General features: G+C 45.3%; 1 protein-coding gene across 3 annotated transcripts in view; it reads left to right on the forward strand.

Annotated features, from left to right (window-relative positions):
- Nucleotides 1–3,175, forward strand: part of ARHGEF37 (Rho guanine nucleotide exchange factor 37) — a 246,029-nt gene extending 242,854 nt beyond the window's left edge. For all 3 annotated transcript variants that reach the window (XM_085618185.1, XM_085618184.1, XM_085618186.1), the window contains exon 13: nt 1,455–3,175. In XM_085618185.1, coding sequence (XP_085474311.1) covers nt 1,455–1,688 — 234 coding nt within the window. In that variant the 3' untranslated portion in view covers nt 1,689–3,175. The remainder of the gene's footprint in view (nt 1–1,454) is intronic.
- Nucleotides 3,176–21,330: the final 18,155 nt, after the last annotated feature.

Genomic DNA, 21,330 nt, shown 5'->3' on the forward strand with positions numbered 1-21,330 from the left:
TCATCATCCGGACCCAGGGGTTACAACAAGCCAGAGAGAGAATATGAAAGATAATGCAGTTGCTAAAGTGACATGCCTCAGGAGCAAGGTGGCCAGGAATGGACTGAGCTGGAAATATCCTGGATACCCATAGGGGGCTCCAATCAGCTCGCAGTGGGAAGCATGCATTTGGTCTGGGTCTCAGGGATGAGTTCCATATTACTTCACTGGGCTTGAATCACCCTAAAAAGGAGATTCTCTGTTTGAGAATTTTCTGTAAAGGGGCGATGCTGTTCTTATGTTTGTTGATAGTGTTGATCAAGATTTATCACTTGAGTGTATCACCTCTAAAGAGAGCGCTGAGCACTCTTATATTGCAACAATACTCACTGCACCACTATGTGTCTTCAAATTGATTTTCATAAGCTGATTTGAACACATTTATTCCCCAGTTTGATTCTATGCATCTAAATTATTGTTAACAGGGTCCAGTGTTTTTTTTGTTATAGTTAATATGTCGGGTACCCAGTGATCCTTGGGTTTCCCTTGTTGAAATATTATGACTAAAAAAAGGTGTCAAGTGTGGTAAAGGGTAATCAGTGGAAAGGGGGATGTGGTATAAGAGTGAAAGACTAATGGTAGTATAACACATGAAGGGGTACAGAACAAAGGATGACGCGGAGGTAGGAATAAAGGAAAATGAATTTTGGACTTCATACCTAGTTGAGTGTAGATTTAAATGGGTAAAGAGCACTGGTCCTTCGTTGTGAAATATTCAAGAGGGAAAGAAGTTGCAACAGTGTGTCAGGTCAATTTCAGCATTGGAATGTGAGTGTGCAAAATGGACGCTGCAAGTATTGCTGAGGTAGTGGCACTGCAGTTACATATCAAGAGGCATTGGTCAATGTAGCTGTTCTGAAGAGGTGTGGATTTCAGAGCTGTGGATGATCAGAGGCAGTGTGAGAACACACGAAGATATCTGGAGACCTGGGAATATTCAGTGGGGCTGAGATTTTTGGGTGGTTAAAAAGGTGTCCAGCCAGAAGTGTACAGAGCTGTTGTATACATGTTTGCAGATACTAGCCAGTGACGTGCGACCCTAGTGGCATGGGCGTCAACTAGTTGAGGACTGCCAGGGTTCTGTCAGAGTACACACAGATAGGAGACCCCAGAGCACGTTGTGAAGCCTACGGTGGTGGTAATTAGACAGCTGGTTGGGTTTCAAGTCAGGATAGGTAATCTTCATCAAGTATTGTCAATGAGCTATGCTTTTGCTGGAAGGCACTGCGGCATTCCTATACTCACTGATGCACATGCAGAATGTATCGCTTTCAGTGCATTTTACATTGTCTGAAAGCTCAGGGTCATCTGGGTTAGTGAGTACCTCCTTCTCTCACGTGTCTCTGATCTAGGCTGTTGTGGATGTCGCATGACAGCAGGGCATTACTGACTGCATTTTTTTGTCTTTTCTTTAGATAGTGGCAGGATATGCTTTCACAGCAAGGAGCAGCCAGGAAGTCAGTGTCCAGCCGGGACAGCCGGTCATAGTGCTGGAACCCCATGATAAAAAGGGAAGCACTGACTGGAGCCTAGTGGAGGTGAATGGACAAAGGGGATATGTGCCTTCCGGTTTCCTAGTAACTGTTCCCATCCATCCTGTTGGTACCTCGCCTGGTCCTGGTGTGTCATGGTCACCACAGAACACGTAATGGGGATTCCCACCTTCTAGATGGAAACCACACAAGGAACCTACCGTTCACTCCTTGCCAGTCTCTATGAAGATAAACATGATACAGAAACAACCTACCTAGGCAGGAAAGCTGAGACACAGGCAATGGGCAACTAGAGTAGAAGGCACCAATGAGAAATACAATTCTCTGCCACAAAACGCTCCTGAATGAAACCCAACCCCTGGTTGTCCTGTTGGAACAGTGAATTATGCTAACTAACCTTTAACGTTCTGCTTGGTGCAGGAGAAGAAATTATGAACTTACTATATTTTGAAATGACCTACAAGAATGCACTTTAACACCAATATACTAGATGGTGGTCCATTAGAATTGACTTTAACTACTGTAGGGGACAGCAGGCTACTTAAATAGACACTAAACCCCTGACAGTGGTGAAACTCCATGAGAAGTCACTACAACTTACTTCATAGGATGAAGACCCAGGAGATTTTAATGTGCCTCGACCGTATATGAAGACAGCAGCTGGAAACTGACTGTAAGCTACTACATTGGAGGAAGCTGTTGAAAACGATGGCCTTGCTATGGAACAATGACGGGTGAGAAGCAACTGTGTTTTGATTGTATGAGAAAACCTTATATGAGATTAAAGAGTGACTGATTGCCATGGCCGTAATGCTTGGATCAATGGTGTAACAAAACTTCTGTTACTGAACTGTATGGGAGGACACTCCATGAAAACTCCCTATCTCTCTAATATTTCAGAAGATTGACGTGAACTGACCATATCAGCTCCATGAGAGGACAGCCCGCGCGAACAAACTGAAGTTGAAAGACCTGTGTGAACTGACAACAAATTCCTACATCTGACATTGGTCTATTAGAATAAATCATGGTTTATACTATGCAAAGGCACGCCAGGCAAAGTGAGAATCAATTTCCTAATGTCCACACAGTGTGAAGAACAGTGGATGTGAAAAAACAACATACTACTGGTTTCTGTATGTTCTTCAAGTGATCTGTGTCTATGCGGGGTGGGTGGGTGTCTGAAATGCTGAGTATGGAATATGGTATATACAAACAAATGGACTTGCAAATGTACATTTACAAAAGGCTAGTTATTAGTGTTTGCTCTTTACACGCCTATGTTTTTGCTTACGAATGGTGTGTATGGGAGTGCTTCTTTGAATGCAGTGTGTGCATACAGCGTGCAAGTGTTATGAACAAGCATGCGTGTGGATATTTCCACATGCGTTTTTTTTCCTGTGCACACATTTTGCATTTGTTAGCCTGGTTTGGTTTGTGTTCCGAGTTTACTACAGATAAATTTGAAACTTTGGGAAGATCCATTACTGATCTAGTGCAATCCCTTACTACCCACTGGATGCCAACTTTTGGAAGAAATGTTATTACAAAAATGTAATCACTTCTGGAAACCACTGGGTGAGTGTAGTTGAATTTGTAAATTAAAAGCAATTGCAAATCGGCAAAAATGCAATTGGAAAGGCCTTCAGTTCCCAATCACAGTGTCCCTACAAAGTGTTTCCCTTGAATTAAGGTAGATAAGTGGCCCTAAAAGGATCTGCTGGATTTACCTGTTACACCTGGCAATTTTGGTGGAGTCAGACTCTACATAGTAGTGAAGTTGTTCCCAGAAGCCTGTGTAGTAGCTTTACATATTTCCACCAAATAGATGAGCTCAGTGATTACAGCTGATGCTGCTTTTGAAGTGGTGAGCTTAGGGTCTATAGATATTAGTCCCAATTTACAAAGATTTTGCTGTGACTTAATCTTGTAGTTCTCCTGCTTACTCCTGACTTCCACTTGTAAGCTGGAAATACTACTGGTATACTCCTGGAATGTAATAGGGAGCTAGAAATACTACACAAACAAACTCCACATACTCATAGCAATTGTTTTGTGAATAGGGTCCATTGCCTTTCTTGTAAGATCATAGAAATCATCAACACTCTTTTGTTTGACTGCATCCCAGGTTAGCAATCAGTCGCTGCACAGCGGCTGCTAACCATATCCCTTCCCATACCCCCTTTAACAATAAACATATTTTCTTTCTGTGTAGTTTTCTTTCAGAGGCTAGCACAGTACACTCTGTTCTCTAAAAGTTAGTTGAAAAGTTTTCAAGTTACATGATAAATCAACATGACAGAATGGAAAACATTTTTATAGAAAAGGGCTATCAAAACAGATATGCTTCAGTCTCAAAGGGCCAAGATCACAAAAGAGATTGGATATCTGCAAATTGACACTGAAGTAGCTTAGCAATCACTGGGCAGTACAAATGCATTTGTTATGGTTTCCATAGCACAAATTCCAATGTAAGCAACTCAAATCACTCTGGGTCATATCAACAGGCGGCAGCGATAATTATCGCTGGCCGCCGTTAGCGTGAGGAATTTTATCGCCGGCTATCGCAGATAATTATCGCCATGCTAGCGCTGTATTACCAACGCATATCGCAATGGCCATAATTATTCCTGTGATAGCGTTGTTTTCCATGGAACATCGCTGGTTTTCCAGCGATGTTCCATGGAAAATGGCGATATCATTGTTGATAGGGCTGGGTGGTCTCAGCCCTATAATCCACCACCTTTGGCTATCATTGTTTAGTCAAAGGAAAAGTAGGCGTAAGGAAAGTAGCGATAACCAAGGTTAGCGCTACTTTTCTTATAGCTATGCTTGTTAGCGTGCCCAATGATAATTGGAGAAATGTCGGTTAGCGACATTTCTCCAGTTATTTTGGGACGGAACATCCACTTTGCATCTCATTAGAGATGCAAAGGTGGGTGTTACGGGAAAGGGCGCTAAGGCAAGGATTCATGCAATAGCGTGACCTTGCTGATACTGCGATAAAATTATCGCCGCTTTTCGTCCGAAAACGGACACAAAAGTGGCGATAAATTTTTTATCGCCGCCTTGTTGATATGCCCCCACATTCTCTTATGTTTATAATAAAGGTGTGCTCCTCTTATTTATCAAACGGAATGATTTTATGAGGCACCCAAATCTCAAGAGACCGTATTATTATTATTATTTATGAATTTATTAAGCGCGCAGCTACCCATGGGTTTCCCGGCGCTAGAGACACAAGTTAGGAGTAAGGAGGTCAGACAGGAGTGTAAGAGACCGATTACAGAGAAAACAGCCAGGTCTTTACTCCCTTGCGGAATTTAAGATAACACGTTTCAGACCGTAAGGGCATGGGACCACTGACTTCTGGGTGTCGGGGGGAAGCATCCATGTGATCTTTCTCAGCCACCTGATGATGGTAGTACAGGTGGCTGCTACTTTAACCACATGTTGCCTCATGGATAACTGACTATCAAAAAGGACCCCGAGATTACGTGCTGCTGTTGTTGGCACCGGTAGTGGTCCCATTTGCTGAGGCCAATGTTGTGGGCCCCGGAGAGCGGAGTCCGGACCGAACAGAAGCAGCTCCGTTTTGTCGCCGTTCAATTTCAGTTTGTTAGTCAGCATCCAGTTGGCGATATCAGCAAGGCCAGAGCAAAGAGAGGAAGAAGAAGAGTGCTGATTCGAAGAGAGAGAGAAAATAATCTGGGTGTCATCTGCATATGAAAAAATAGATAGTCCCGACTGTTCAGCAAGAAAAGCAAGGGGTCTGACATAAAGGTTAAAAAACAAAGGACTAAGAATCGAACCTTGGGGGACACCATAAGGGGAGTTATGAACAGTGGACACCGCAGAAGAAGAAAAAACTTGAAAAGTGCGGTCAGAAAGAAAATTAGAAATCCAAGCAAGTGCGAGACCGCCAATCCCAACAGACCTCAAAGTAGAAAGAAGGATGGTATGGGAGACGGTGTCAAACGCGGCACTCAAATCCAAAAGGATGAGTGCCACCGTCTCCCCTCTGTCTACATGACGTCTGACTGTCTCAGAAACTCCTAGGAGGGTGGACTCCGTAGAAAAGCCCGCCCAAAAACCAGATTGGGAGGGATGAAGAACATTTGCTGATTCGATGTGAGTAGTTAAGTAACGGTTAACATGCTTCTCCAATACCTTCGAGAGGCAGGGAAGCAAGGAGATGGGGCGAAAGTTGGCTGGGTTGCTGGGGTCCACGTTAGCTTTCTTTAGGAGCAGGACCACCATTGCATGTTTCCAAGCATTGGGAACAGTTGCCTCCATAAGAGGGGCATTCAAAAGAGCCAGGATGTAGTCAAGTGGAGTGTCGGCAAGGGTACAGAGGATCTGCGGGGGCATAGGATCCAAAGGAGAGCCAGATTTAATCTCTGCCAGCAGTTTCTGAAAAGCGGGCATAGAAATGTGTTCCCACTTATCTAGTGGAGGAAATGAAGACCGTACAGGGTCATCCTGATGGGGTGGTAGGACATGATTCAGTGTAGAGGAACTGGGTGAAACAGCTGGTAGAACTTCAAAACCCGCATAGATGTTGTCAATTTTCTTCGTAAAGAAGTCAGCCAAGGAATTACATTGAATGCTATCCAGACAGGGGGCTTTAGGAGCACAGGACATACCAGATAGTTCTTGAACTGCCTTAAAGAGGGCTTTAGGACGGTTCTGAGCTTTCAGTATCATGTTGTTAACGTGATTAGCCCTGGCGATATTACATGAAGCGTGGTAGTTATGTAATGCGAGTTTGTAATTATCTTTATCAACCGGGGAATAGTTTGACCTCCAAGTACGCTCTAGTCTTTTGCAGCGAGACTTCTCAATTTTTAGTTGTTCATTGAACCAGGGAGCAGGAGGGTGCCGGAAGTTATGCTTACATTTACGTGCCGGTAAGCAGAAGTCGATTGCAGAGGTGAGCCAAGTACTAATCGTCCCTGCATCATCCGTAGAAATATTCAAGAGAGGAGGCATGGTCTTTTCAAGGGAGCTATTGAGATGCTCCAGGTTAAGTCTTTGCCAATTTCTACTGAGTCTGAAGGAATGTGAGTCAGCAGAAGGGTAGGATGCACCCGGTATCTTAATGTAAAACTCTACAACAAAGTGATCAGACCAAATAATGGGTCTGGAAGGAAGACCGGTCATATTGGCCAAATTAGTAAAGATAGGATCTAATAGATTGCCGCCTATGTGAGTTGGACCGGAGTTAAGAAGGCTTAAATTAAGGGCGGCAAAGTCCTGTATAAGATGAGTGCTAATAGAGCATAGGGTATCGTTAAAATGGATATTCAGGTCACCCAGTAACAGAAAGTTATTAGATTCCAGCAAAAGGGGAGCAATAAACTCAGGAAGGGCAGCTGCCCATGCGCCAGCCGCACCTGGCGGGCGATACAGAAGGGCACCGGACAATGTAAACTTCGGAGATAATAGCAATTTAAAACTACCTGCTTCGCAATTGGGGATGTCAAGGTCTTCCCACTTGCAGGAATAGCACCTCTTATAAATGATGGCAATGCCGCCTCCAACCCTGAGATATCTGTTACGTCCCACAAAGGTGTATTCCTCAGGGAGGGCAGTGGCAATGTCTGGCCCAGAACAGTCATTAATCCAGGTCTCAGTAAGAAACAAGGCCGACGGCCTAGACGAAGTGAGGAGGTCAAATATGTCTCTCTTATGTTTAGGCAGAGATCTGCAATTTAAACTAAGAAAACTAAAGTCGGGAGAAGAGTCAGAAAGGTGTACTATCACTGGGAAAGGGGTGGCAGTCCAGAAGGAGGAAGAAAGAATATTTAGTTTCGATGGGAGAGATGTGAGAGCCAGAGCACATATAGGGCAAGACAAAGGGGCATCATTACAGTGCAGACGAGAACAGCATATATCTGGTGACGGTCGAAGGCTATACAGACAAGAGCGAGAGTATGTATGTCTGGGGGTCGTAGAGTCAGGAGCAGGGGGGGCGGCCCCAGGTCCCGTCAGGGCGCGGACGGGCGCAGACGGGCTTGCCTCTGGCGCGCCTCCGGCGCGCCATCGGCGCGCCCGCTGCGCGTGCGCGCTGCGCGCTTGCATTGGCCAGAAATATATAGTCCCCGGCAGTCTGCCCAAGCTAAAATGGCGCCCGATGATAGGCCCGGACAAGGGGGAGGAGTCTCGCAAAGCGAGTGAAGGTTCAAGTTTTAGAGTGCAGGTAAGTGGGCCGAGCGAGTCTTTAGGTGCAACAGAATCAATTCAAATACAATTTAAAACTCAGCTATTAAAAAATGTATATATAAATCACACACAACAAGATTAAAAAGATAGCAGCAGATGGAAAAGTAAAAGAGCAATACAGCTCTGAGGCTTCCAACCCTCGAGTCGAGCGTGTTATCAGTCCAGTGCAAGCGTTAGTACAATGTCTCTTTTAGCAAAGCTAGCGCGCTTGCATTGGCCAGAAATATATAGTCCCCGGCAGTCTGCCCAAGCTAAAATGGCGCCCGATGATAGGCCCGGACAAGGGGGAGGAGTCTCGCAAAGCGAGTGAAGGTTCAAGTTTTAGAGTGCAGGTAAGTGGGCCGAGCGAGTCTTTAGGTGCAACAGAATCAATTCAAATACAATTTAAAACTCAGCTATTAAAAAATGTATATATAAATCACACACAACAAGATTAAAAAGATAGCAGCAGATGGAAAAGTAAAAGAGCAATACAGCTCTGAGGCTTCCAACCCTCGAGTCGAGCGTGTTATCAGTCCAGTGCAAGCGTTAGTACAATGTCTCTTTTAGCAAAGCTAGCGCGCTTGCATTGGCCAGAAATATATAGTCCCCGGCAGTCTGCCCAAGCTAAAATGGCGCCCGATGATAGGCCCGGACAAGGGGGAGGAGTCTCGCAAAGCGAGTGAAGGTTCAAGTTTTAGAGTGCAGGTAAGTGGGCCGAGCGAGTCTTTAGGTGCAACAGAATCATTATGCTTTCTTCCAATAAGAAGCTCTATTGGCCTCCAATTTTTTGAAGTTTATTACATACTTAGAAATATGGGGCCTGAGGAAGAAAACTGGAAGGGCTAAATACTTTTCATGATGGAAACAGTAAACAGTCTAGGCAATTGCGATTGGTTCTCGACCCACTGTTCACTGATGAAAAACACCATATGGAGAGAAATAAGAAAAAGCTGGGATCGCCTTTACCCTCCCCAGAGATGTAATTGCCTCCTGAAAAGTAGTGGGTTGATGTGAGCAAGATGGCACTTGAGTAACACGCCTAAGTTGCTCGCTGCTTCCTTCTCGCTCCGCTGCCCTGACCTGATGGGGTAGCATCAACAAGACATGCGTGGAGGAGATCTCATCGGAGCTGGGAACACTGTGAGGGGCCATGGAATGCTTGCCCAAGATTACTTGCAAAAAGGTGGCCGGCGCTGCTGCAGTTAAAATACTCTGGATCACATTGTGCATAAAGCGGGGACGGACGCTTTGCATTGCTCAACTTACCCAGATTCTCCTCATGACTTTGGCCTGGTTGTCAGACTTGGCAGAAGGTATAAATGAACTCCAGTTTATCAGAGACCTTTGCTGGAGTTAAAATAGATTGAAGAAGTTGTTACCATTTCTCCTGCAAAGGCCTTTGAAAAAGGAAAAGGGAAAAATACTGTTGTCCTTGGGCACAACTGGCCGGATATCCAAAACCTGCTGATGGTTTTCGAGGAACTTGAAATCAAAATTAAAGAGCACAACCATTCTATATATGCCCAGAACTCACTGGTTGGCATATACCTTCTTCCATTCCGAAAGAAGAAAAAAGGCTTTAATCTAAAGACAGGGTGAGGAGGGAGGATCTTAGCCTAAGCTCACCAATGCTGACCTGAGGAATGCTGAAACTCAAGTTGGGTTAGTTTTTGTCCTCTTACAAAATTTCCTGTGGGAAGCTGTTGAGCTTGTCTTTGAGGTCGCGCAGAAGTATCCACCCAGCATCATAAAAATGTCTTAGACTACTGCTTTGAACTTCTCTTTCTGACATTTTGCAACGCTGAAAGAGATAGGACGATCCCAACAGTCACCCACGAATCTTAAACTTGGTAAGAAGAGAACCAATGTCGGTGGACCTTCTACCATCCTCTGGCTGTGTCAAGATGAATTTATTACACACTCAACAATTACTTCTCCCTCAGTATTACCTCCAGACCCATTATCTTGACCGACAGTGGCCGAAGAGTTAAGAGGATTCAAGAAATACTTGCCAGTTGCAATGTGGTCTTGAACAAATTTGAAGTCACATTATGCTGATCTGCAGGCGCGGTGATGGAGGTCCACGGGTGTTGCTTCTATTGAGCTAGGATTAGTTGGGAATGAGTCGCCTGTAGCTGGAAGCTGCCAGCTGAGTGCGTGCTTCTGCCCATGACAGTCAACACTGTGAAAAAGGGCAGTGGAGACTACGGTTGAAAGCCTTGTACAGTGATTGCAGCTGTGACTGTTGTGGCCTTGGTTTGTGGACTGCAGAGACAGAAATACAGCTGTGTCAGCACTGTGTTTACAAGGCACTGATTTTATTAGTTCTGTCACCAGCGTTTGGCATCGTCGACCCTCAGTTTCTCTGCAGGCTCACATCTGCATCGCAAATCTGCATCATAGGCATTGTTCTTCAAGGACAGGGGCTGTCACTGTTTCTTATACATAGAAGTCAATTTGTGAAAATTCCACAGCTCATATTGATGGGCAAAGGTCTATTTCATGGCCTAAATAGGGCTCTTCTTTGTCTTTTTCGTATTGCATGTCATTCTTTAACAGCATTTGCGGACTTCTGTCACTCAAGTGCACGGATTCTCTGTTCACACGCTTAGTGACATTCACATTTTATGCCAATTGAATGCCATTGAAAGCCTTGAAAACCCTCCTCAGTTGATGTCTTGATCCACATAATTTCCTCGTAAACTGAATCCATCCAAAACTGAGTTAGTGAAGTTTGAAGCCAATCCCCACCTTGGTATTGGTGGCCTCTGACCTTCCTCAAAGAAGCACTACCACAAACCCACCCCATTATGTGGACATAGCATATCTGATAGCAAAGCACCTGCCCTCGGTCCTTCTAAGCTCGGTTGTTAGTGCACTTGTCTGTAAAGCATTGCTCATTGTTTACATTCATCTAGAGAGTGATTTAAGTGAATGCAGTCATAGCTTCTCACTTGGACTAGAGGATGCACTGTTTTTGGCACTGTTGGAATAAGTCCAGTGCATTACAAAAAGCTGCTCATTTCTATTTCTTCGGACTAAAAAGCATCAATCCCCCTTGACTAACATTCACTGGGAGATATTTGAGCTCATTCTACTCTAACCTTCATACCTCCTGTGGAGGGACACTAGTACTGATCGTCAGAAACCTGATAGAAACCTCCAGCAAGGAGTTGTTCCACGTCCCGCTGTTCCGGCTCATTGAACCGTTAGGCAGGGTTTTCTCACTCCTAAAGTCCACTTTTTGCAAATTCACACACATCAATACTTGTCTACTTGAAGAACATTTAACATTCCGGAAAGCAAGTGATGTGCTTAGTTAGCCTATGTTTACAGGAGCAGTTGGCGTGTTGAGGTCTCTATGGTACCATGTTCCTCCTTTATAAATCCCTTGTTCATTGATAATGCATTCCTCCTCTGTCATTCTTCTGCCCAAAAGGGGTTCTATCAGTGTTGAAGAACATGTCCTAAAGCCTTTTTTGAGAAGCCATTTTTGTGAGGTTTCAGTGTGGAGAAAAATGCTGTCTTGAAGGAAAAAGATGCAGCCATGCTGCTGAAAACCAACCTGTTGTCGCAATCTGATGATGTTAACGTCTGATGTAGCGGAGGAGTGGGATGAACAACCTGCAGTGGTTGGGAACCTAAATCCAGCCAACAGTAATCCAGATTACTCAAACCTGGCATATAAACATAGCCTGCAAGATATTCTAATAGTACAGAGTGACATAAGTATTCATGAGAATGCATCTGGAAATCTGAATTGCATAAAAACTATTTTGTGCACTGTTACCACTAATTGCCACCAAGAGATAACCTCAGTGATGAGAGTACTGTCCTTCTCACTAACAGTTATTGAAAAATCCTCCATCCTACATAAATACAGGGGTCACTGGGCTCACAGATCCTGATTACATTGAGAGACTCAGAGTGGGCCCTCAGTGTTTGTTTTATGATGGAAATTACTTGGAAGGAAAAAATACCAGAGGGCTATGATGGTTCTGTGGTCAGCTTCACAACGTCCCTGATGCAATGAGTGGCTCAAAAACAAGATTGAGGCCTAGGCCAGGCACTCCCAGATACCAACAGAGATACCTTATCCAGGAAATGAGGTCAGCATCTTCCTACTTAGGACCACAATTTAAATATATGCTGCTCTCCCTGCCTCTTTCATTCTGACCCTCAGCATTGATTACCACCAGTGAGTGACTTGATTTGCAGATCTGCTGCCTAATATGTACAGCAATTGTATGTTGGAACTTTGGGTGTGTGATTTGGGGTGTAAGTTTAGAAAGGAGTGTGTTGTGCCACTGTAAATTTTACTGATGTTTTGGGGTGATTTTTACCTACCTTTGGTTTAGTGGGACTGTGCTGTGGCAGTGATTTGCATAGCATTGGTGTCACAGAGTCTTTTAGTGTGCACAGGAGTTACAACAGAACTAAGTATTTGTCCAGGTGCCTTCCTGTGCCTTGCCTGGCTGATGGCTGTGTGTGTGTGTGCTGTATGGTGTGTTGGAATATGTGATAATGGGGCGTTAATGGTGTGTGAGTGACTGTGCACTCACCACTTACAGCGGAGTTTTCATCACACTCTGGGCGAGTGAGAGATTTGAGAACTGACAGGTATCCAAGATTGTAAGTTTCATAATGTGTAAGAAATCTGAGCTGGATACTAAATAGGATAATACCACTTTGTAAGGACCAAGTAAAAATAACTGTCATACTGTTCATGTGTAGCGGTAGGTCAGTGAGTGGTAGGCTTGCGGGCGGTTTGAGTGGTGCTGGACCCCCATATACCCTTGATAGAGTTCACATAGAGAATTAACAATAAAGAGGCTTTTATTACTTTGACTGTACATTCAAGTACACACTGCCTCCTGACAGGCAACTTTCTGTGACATAGAGCTATCAATGTACTTAACATTTAGAGCCGTGGTCACTGTTCGTTTCCAGCATGTTTAAAGTATCTATGAATTTTAACTCATCACAGCCTTAACGGGGTAAGATGAAAGGAGAAGGTTTTCCAACATATGTATAAATAAGGGCTTGTGCTCGATTTGCAAATTAAGCGCAAAAATCACAAAATATATATACGGGCATGGAAAGTACTATGAAAGCACTTAAGTCAGAGGATGTCGGTGGCGAGAACCACCACTCTAAAAACTGTTCCACCAGCACAGACGCGAGGCATCATATATCCTCGAGATTAAAGTATCTATGCATTGATTTATATCTGTGATCAGACCTGAAGCTCCAGCTGAAATGGCAGACCTGCTCCAGCATCATCTGCTGCCTTCACCTCTATGCTTGAGTGCAAATCATGTGCCGTACTCAAGGCAGTGCTGCTGATGGTAACTCCCTGTCGCGTCAAAGCTTTCTGCGTTAGAGCCAGTCAATGAGAGAGCCATGCTCAGGCCTTCAAAGCCACTAGAGGAGCCTAGGTTCACACCCCAACCGTCATCCAACCTTGCCAGAAGAATCAAGTGTGCTAAATATGGAAATATCTGAAATATCTGTGGAGAGTGTGCGGGTGTGTGTGCGCACATGTGAGTGCGTGTGTGCATATATGTGTGTGTGTGTGTGTGTGTGAGAATTGGTGTGCACTTGTAGGGGAATGGGTGTGAATTTAATACACAGTGTGGGGACGGGACTAGTCTGACCTTAATAGACAAACACCGTTGGCAGCGTTACATGTATTTGTCGCACCTTACCAATCTGCTTCACACGCACTGGCCCTGCGCACACGAGAATCAGGCTGCAAGTTATGTTTTTTTTTAATGGCTTTCCCTGGTGGAGGCGAGAACTCCACCTTCAATGCGGACAGAACAGCACTGAAAAGTGGATTTGTGGTTTGAAACTGCTTTGCTGCCTTTCATTGCAGGGTGATGGGCCCGCTCAGAAGAAGAGGCAGGGACTGCACCTGTCTGCAAGGGGATATCTGAGGGGTCCCTGAGACTCCCATGCCTCCTCCTAAAAGGCGCATCCATGCACCACTTCTTGTGCGATGCAGAATCAGTGCGCCTCCCAAGATCCTCTTGGTTTTGCGTCCACAGCACTAATGGCGTGGGTGCCACGCCCCATGCGCACGAGGAATGACCACTCCAAGATCCACTGAGTACAAAACGTGAGCCACACTGACATTACTTGATAGCCAATAAGCTGGCCTCCTCCCTCCAGGTCATTACGCAAGCTGCTGCTGACCTTTTCACCTACAAATGACTGTGTTCAGCTTTCTTAGTCTTATTAGTTCAATGGAATGGGGCAAGACTACAACATCATGATGCCTTTCGTGATCACACATTCAGGACTGGAAACAATGGGGCAGATTTACAAGCCCCGTACGCCACATTTGTGCCGCCGTTGCGTCACTTTTGTGACGCAGCGGCGGCACAAAGCCAGCGCCATGCTGCGGGGTATTTACAACGTGATGCATCTAGGGAGATGCGTCACGTTGTAAAGCCCTGCGCCACATGTGGGCGTTCCGGCGCAGGGGGGGGTGTTCCGGCACAGGAACGCCTCCTAAAAGTGGCTGAGTGACGCAGCATGTTAGGCATAGGGGCACCCTGAGCCTTGCTGGAGCTGCGTCGCGCTTGCAACGTGACTCCAGCAATGCGTCACCTTTACGGCAGCAGATGCGTCACACATCTCTCTATTCTTGCCCCATGGTGTGCCGCATTGTAAATGCGGCGCATCCTTGGTGGCGCAAGAGGTGTCTGCCGTGACACAAAATAACTGGCGCATCCCTGCTGATATGCAGGGATGCGCCAGTTATTGTAAATCTGTCCCAAAGTCAGTGCTGGCCTCGAAGGAAGTGGTCACCTTTTAGCCGGCCCTCATGTAAAGAGATACAGATGAGAGAGAGATGAAGGGGGTGTGTGTGTCGTGTCTGTGTCCGAGTGCGTGTGTTTTGTCCCTACAGCTCAGGGTCTCGGCAAAGGGCAGTAGGGATTAGTGACTGCCATTCTCAGGCTGCTTGATATAGAAGTGACTCTGCCCCAGGCCTATCAGCTTTTCTGAGGTGCTGATCTGACGTGAAATCTTCCAGTTTTTCCTCATTCTATCTCCACCTGTGGCCCTTTGCCAGTGCCCTGGCACCAGCAGAGCACCCCTGGGCCCCCAGAATGGAGCGTCGCTCCCTGCTCTAGGTAGATGTGGTTTCCCTGGGCCCGGGCGGCCAGGCTTCGATGCGCACAGCTATGCTACGGCTGTTTGTACAGAAACATGTTAGTGAGAGCGGCTCCAAGGACTGCTCGTGCTGCCATATTTAGGGCTGGAAATGAAATATTCTTCCATCTTTGGAACAATATTGTGTCAGGGCCTAGCGAGGTTTTTCCTGGATCACAGCACCAGCAGGACATTCTCCAGATTCTGGCAATGAGAGTAAAAACGGACTGTGAGGAGCTCGCGGCCTCTTCCCTGCTTAGAACAGCCTGCTGCCCACGAGACGGGCAGGGCGCGCGCATCGAAGCCACTGAACCGGGCTTCGAGCAGCTCACTCAGGTCACTCTCCGCACGACAGCACGGGGGTGCTGTTTCCTTTCTAATTTCTCAAGAATATACATTCATCGAAGCTCAGGGGATGTATGCACTCTATAGAAAGCGGTATCCCTCGAAGAGATGCAGGGCCTGATGTTTTTTTTAGCTATGGCTGGGTGAGGTCGGACGGTGTGTGAGTGGGGCGACGGGCCCAGGGGTCCTTTGTGAATTAAGGGGCTCCCTCCCACCCTAAGCTGATGCCTCTTTGCTCATGTCCTCTCTCCTCTGCTTGAAAACCTCCACTCTACGTGCCTTCCGCTTCCCTGTCAGGCCCCCTCTCTTTGAAACACTGTTAAAGCACCGGGTACTCCCTATAAACCTCTGTCAGAGTTCTCCACCGCCCACCAGGAGAGCTCTCTGCACTTTCTCTACACCTCTGTTACGGCTCTCCAGCCTGCTTCCCAACACTACCTGAGCTCTCTACAACCCCCTCCCCCCGACTCTTCGACAGCACAAACACAGCTTCGTGAACTCTCTCCACACCGCCATCAGAGTTCAAACCTCCGTGCTCACCACTAGGGCTCAGGACCAGTTGACTAGACTTCAGGGTGGGTGTCGGGGATGGGGGATATCCGGATATGAGTTAATGATTCCGGTCTGTGGGCCTGATTTGCAGTTTGACTGACGCGTTACTGCATCACAAACATGATGGATGTCCCGACCGCCGTATTACAAGTGCATCATATCCAGTGCTTTAAATGGACCGGTACTGTCCGGTACAGAGTACCAGCAATACTTTTAATTGGAGAGTACCAGCACTTCTCAAGAGAAATGCAACACTTTTAATTGGAGAGTACCAGCACTTCTCAGACACAAGCAGGCACTCTGGTACAGAGTACCTGCACTTCTATTTTCCCATTTCAAGCACTGATTATATCCTATGGTACATGTAGCACGACAACGAGATATCTGCCATGTTTGTGACAGAGTAACCTGTCCGTCATACTCTAAATCAGGCCCTGTGTCTCCACCCTTCGGGCACTGCCCTTAAGAGACCTTGAATGGTGAATAGGGGCGAAGGCCTGCCCCCACCGGGGCTTTGAGTTGCAGGAGTGGAAACCACACCAAGAACTGGGAGAAAAAGGCACCGCCGAACGAGGAAAGGGAGTGAAAAAGGTGCCACCGGGAATGGCACCCTCGCTCTCCTTGGAAGAGAGGGGGAGGCTGGGGGTGCAAGAAGTGCCAAACTGGAGTTGAAAGGCGCAAACAATGGAAGGCCTGAGTTTGTGTTTGAAAATCATCTCTGAGGTGATGTTGGGGGCTTAAAGGGAGAAAGCTGCACATTCATCGGGGCACCGGGCAGCGAATTACGAGAGGGCCACCTGCTGTAAATCAATGTTTTCAATAAACTGCGGCTCAAGATTTCCAACCTGCCAAAAGATATAGGTGTATCATTGTTGGGAATAGGACGTGTGCAGGGGTTTACATGAGAACCCTGGAACACCAGGTCCTCTAATGCATGCAGATTCCCGATTCCATGGCCTTGTTGAGTAAAAAATGTGATCTGCTTTTAGGAAGTGGAAAATATTAGGGCACTGGGATGTAGGAAACCGACTGCAGTATTCCCAAATCTGTTAAAATCCGGGTCTGTGAACATCAGTCCTGTCAGAATTAGCCGGGGCAATACCCCCTGAAAACCACTACAACCAACTCCTAATGAGTTCTTACAAGACCGCTCTGCTCCCATCACCTTGCTCTTCGCACCATTGACATATCCAGCCTCTGTTTGTCTTTTTTTAATGTCTATGAAGTAAACAGCTGCTATTTTTTATAATGATTTTGTTTAGTCTATGTGTTGAATATATAATGATTGCTATTAATATTTTGATTAAAATATGAACTGTGACGAACTGACCCAGAGAGTGTGTTTATTTCAAATTGCTTTCAGTATTTAATGTTGGGGTTGGCCATCCTACGCCACACACACAATTTCCATTCCGAATAGCAATAGTACAGACCGTACTGTGTCACTTGTCTCGATCCATGACGTGTGATTGATCGACCCGCAGGTCCGGCGCCCCCTTGAGGCTCCATGCTGCCCTCCGCTTAATGTCCTCTGGTGCTCTCTTGTGTGCTGGGGGAAGCCGAGGGGCACCTGCAAAAGTAAGAGGACGAAAAACCGGTGACAGCTAAACTGTTTTTTAAATCGCTGGACTCGGACTAAATGAGGCGACATTGTGTGAATTTTTCGTGATATTTTTTGAAAACATACTAACAAATATCACTATTTTGCAGCTGCAGTGTCACCACCCCGTCCTCGCATCACCGCAGGGATATCTCCAGTTTGCTTAGCACTATTGCCCACTCTGATGCCCACTCTGATACCCCAAAGTTGCCAATACGAGTCATTCCCCCTTTGTTGCACGTGCTGACATAGCATGAAGCACGCTCCTCATTTGCTTCATACATAGTTCACCAACTCATATTTCTTTAGACGAGCACTGTACCAAGACCCCCACACCTGCCATCTTCAGCCACACAAAAGGCTCCCCACCATCTCCAGGGGAGCGTATGACTCGCCCATGAAGGCATCCTGGTGTTGTGCAGCGATTGGATTAAAGCTTGAAGACCTGCCACTCACTATGCAAGAGTACCTACTGCCATCTGAGAAGTGGAACTCTGTCTGTGAAAGTCTTTCAGCTCTAATGACATGTGCAGGCCTGCCCCCTTCCAATGCAAGAAGTGTAGGTGCTTGGAGTCTGTAGGGGCCTGACCATGTAAAGCAGCAGATGAGAGAGTGTACGGTCTGGTAGGGCCTTCAGGGCAGTCTACCCGTGTATAGATGTGTGGATCGCCGAGCAGTTAGAACACTGGCTCTCTGAATGTGCAGATGCCTATGATTCTGTAGATAATCATAAGCAACTCAATGCTGATAGTTCTGAGCACTGTCTCAGTGACTCTGTGCATTTATTCATTCTCCGCCGTGAACTAGCACTAGGCATCTGCCTAAAAACATGTTTAAGATGATAACATTTCTCAAACACAATTATATTGATTTTATTGATACACATTTCAAATACCTTGGTGAGGCAGGCAATACAGCAGACCTCAAGAAAGTATTATTGTTACTTAGTTCAACTATTATCCTGGCAGAAGGTACCAACTTTATACAGTTAGTTAGCTCTACATGCTTATTATTATTGACAGAAAGTAAGGGTTAGGAGTCATATGGGTCCCAGCAAACCTGGAGCCCATGGCGGTCCCAAGTATCTGCTGAAACCAGCATTTGTCATGCAGAAAGAAATTGTTATCTAAAAAGAGATTGATCATCTCCACGATCGTCTCATTAAATTCATAAAGATTGGAGCTCTCCTTGTCCAAAAATGTTCTCACTGCCAGTACCCCAAACTCCTTAAACATTCAGGTAGACAAACCTACCACATCAAAGGTCACAAATGTGAGATCGTCAGACCACTGAAAATCCTTCAGTTTGACAAGTATGTCTTTACTTTCTCTGATGAAAGAAGGTAGGTTCGCGACATGTTTTTGAAGCCGTAAGTCTACCAATTCTGAGATTTTTTCAGGGGGTGATCACACCCCTGAAAAGATCAAGCGCCCGGGGGGAAAGGGCTTTAGGTTTGCTCCCTCTTACGCCTCTGCCTTTTCATGGGCTGGTTTGAGAGGGAGTATGCCTGGAGCCATCGTGCCTCCCCCTGGACTGAGGATATCCTCTATTGAGGGAGGTACATAGACGACATTATCTGTCTATGGTCTGGATCTTGTGAACAGCTGCAGGAATATTTCCTGTATCTAAATGCATGAGATATATGTCCACTTACTTGTAGTCCTTCCCAAGTTGTTAATTTGTGATCCATCAGGTCTCAATATCTCTCCCTACGTCTTCATAAATAGGGCACGGACTGCCCTGAGTAACCTACCTAGTTCTTAATAGGGTTACTGACTCCAACATAAGGTTTTTTTTAACTTAAATGACCACATGAATGGTCAAATATATTTCATGTAGTGGAAGTGTTATTTTATTGTACAGATTTGTTTATTCCACATTTGTTCAGATAGGGTGTTCTTCCACGTCTTTACACCTTAGGACACCATATTCTCTTTACCACACACTGATATTTTAATATGGGTTTTTGAAAAAAAAAAATTGTATTTTGTATTCTTAATATGTATGTAGTCTTGGGTATGTTATATAATTGTTCTTATTGTCGTTTTCAATTCTGTGAACTTTATGGATGTCTTCTTTATGCACTAGATATATGTAATTTCCATGTGGGGTGTCGTTATAGGAATTTGTGGATTGTTTGTTCATATTACTGTATTGTTGTTAATGTCAGCTGATGTAGTATATGAACTTGTGGGCCGTCTGTTATTATTAATATATATATGTTTTTTTTATGTTGTTCTGTTTGTCCCTCCAATGGAGCATTGCCTCTTTACCATCTCTTTATTTGGTTGGCATCACTGCTTCCTCTGCTTGCCTTTCCAGCACTACTTTTTTCTTTTGTGTTAAGCACTCCATGAGAGTGCATGCATTAGTAGGCCTTTGCCCTCGTGTATTTCTCTCCTCCTGTACTTCATGTTGCTCTCTGTAATCTGAGTGCTTCTCCCTGGCCCCATCCCTGTTGCACTTGCCTTTGTGGTTCTTCCCACTGCCTCCTCGCACTCTCCATGCTCCTTCCCCTACCCACACCTTCCTCCTCCTCTCTTCTCATTGCTCAGTCTCCCCAACCACAAAGTCTGAGTTGCTTTCCCCAGATGCTGTGTTGGTTTCCTGTCCTTCTTGCCTTACTCTCTGTTGCTTTTGTGTCCCTCCCATCCTCCTCCATGTTGCTTTTGATCCTGTGCTTCTTCAAAATCCCCACAAACTCCTTTGTGTTGGTTCTGCATTCCTCTGTCTAGCCCTGTGTTGCTTCCGCTTACTTCTGTTCCCCCTGCTTGCTTTTGCTTGTTTTATTTTCTTTTTAGTTACCGATCCAACTAGAATTGGTAACTAGCAAGACCTAAAAAGAGCCCTTGTTATTTTGTAGGCACGTGCATGCATGGTGCATGCACCTACCAAATGACATGGGTGGAACTTCAAAGGTACTTAAAAAAACAAACTTTAGCCATGCCTAATATGCATCATGGCTAAAAACCATTGGCAAAGTCAGTAGATAACAAAGGTGAAATCTATTGCTTTGCCAATGCTTGTTAAAATTTTTTGCATGGACCGGGAAATACATAGAATCTGTAGAGGCTTCATAACTGTGCCAATTTTTAAGAACAAAGACAAACAAAGGATACTACTACATATAATTTCAGCGCATTCCTGGATTCTACATTTAAAATATATTCTCAACGTACACTCAAAGCCTTAGAAGACAGCACTCAAAGTAGTAATGTAATACCCATTGAGAAAGCAAGGTTCAGATCAGGAATGAGGACAATTATCTTATTTTTATAAATTTACTCTCAATTATTTAGCTGAGAAGTCAGCAAATGCAGAAACTGTATTAGCTGGTTTGATAGATTTCCGTGGGTGGGGGGGGTTGCGGTTTGGGGTGGGCAAGTTGATTGTAGTGATAGTGGATCACTATGGAAGAAGGTCTAACATTTGGGAACCCTATTAGGTTACTAACAATGGTGTGATGCTTTAACAGCAATACATGGGCAAGGGTCCAGACAGATGCAAATGGAATTTTGGTGGAGCATGTTGATATCAATCAATCAATCAATCAATCAATAAGTCAATTTGTATAGCGCAGCTAATGACACGAGAGGGTATCCATGCACTTGCAGAGACTGAGGGACTCCGTATAATAGCCAGGTCTGGAGCGCTTTTCAGAATTCTGGTAGGGAAGAGGAGGACTGGAGTTGCAGGGAGAGGTCATTCCATGTTTTCAGTGCGAGGTCGAAGGAGCACCCTCCAATCATGCTTATGGATATCCACTAAAGGCTGATCGATACCCAGCGAATGTGCTATTATATACACATGATCTAGTTATTATGAACCACACTTCTGTGCGGCCCCAGAGTCAACTAGTTTAATTGGACGTGTACTGTACTTGCATGCAGCAGGGTTGAGCAAATTATGAGGCATGGAATGGCAAATGGTGCG

This window comes from Triturus cristatus, chromosome 7, assembly GCF_964204655.1.
Source record: "Triturus cristatus chromosome 7, aTriCri1.1, whole genome shotgun sequence".
NCBI classification, from domain to species: Eukaryota; Metazoa; Chordata; class Amphibia; order Caudata; family Salamandridae; genus Triturus; species Triturus cristatus.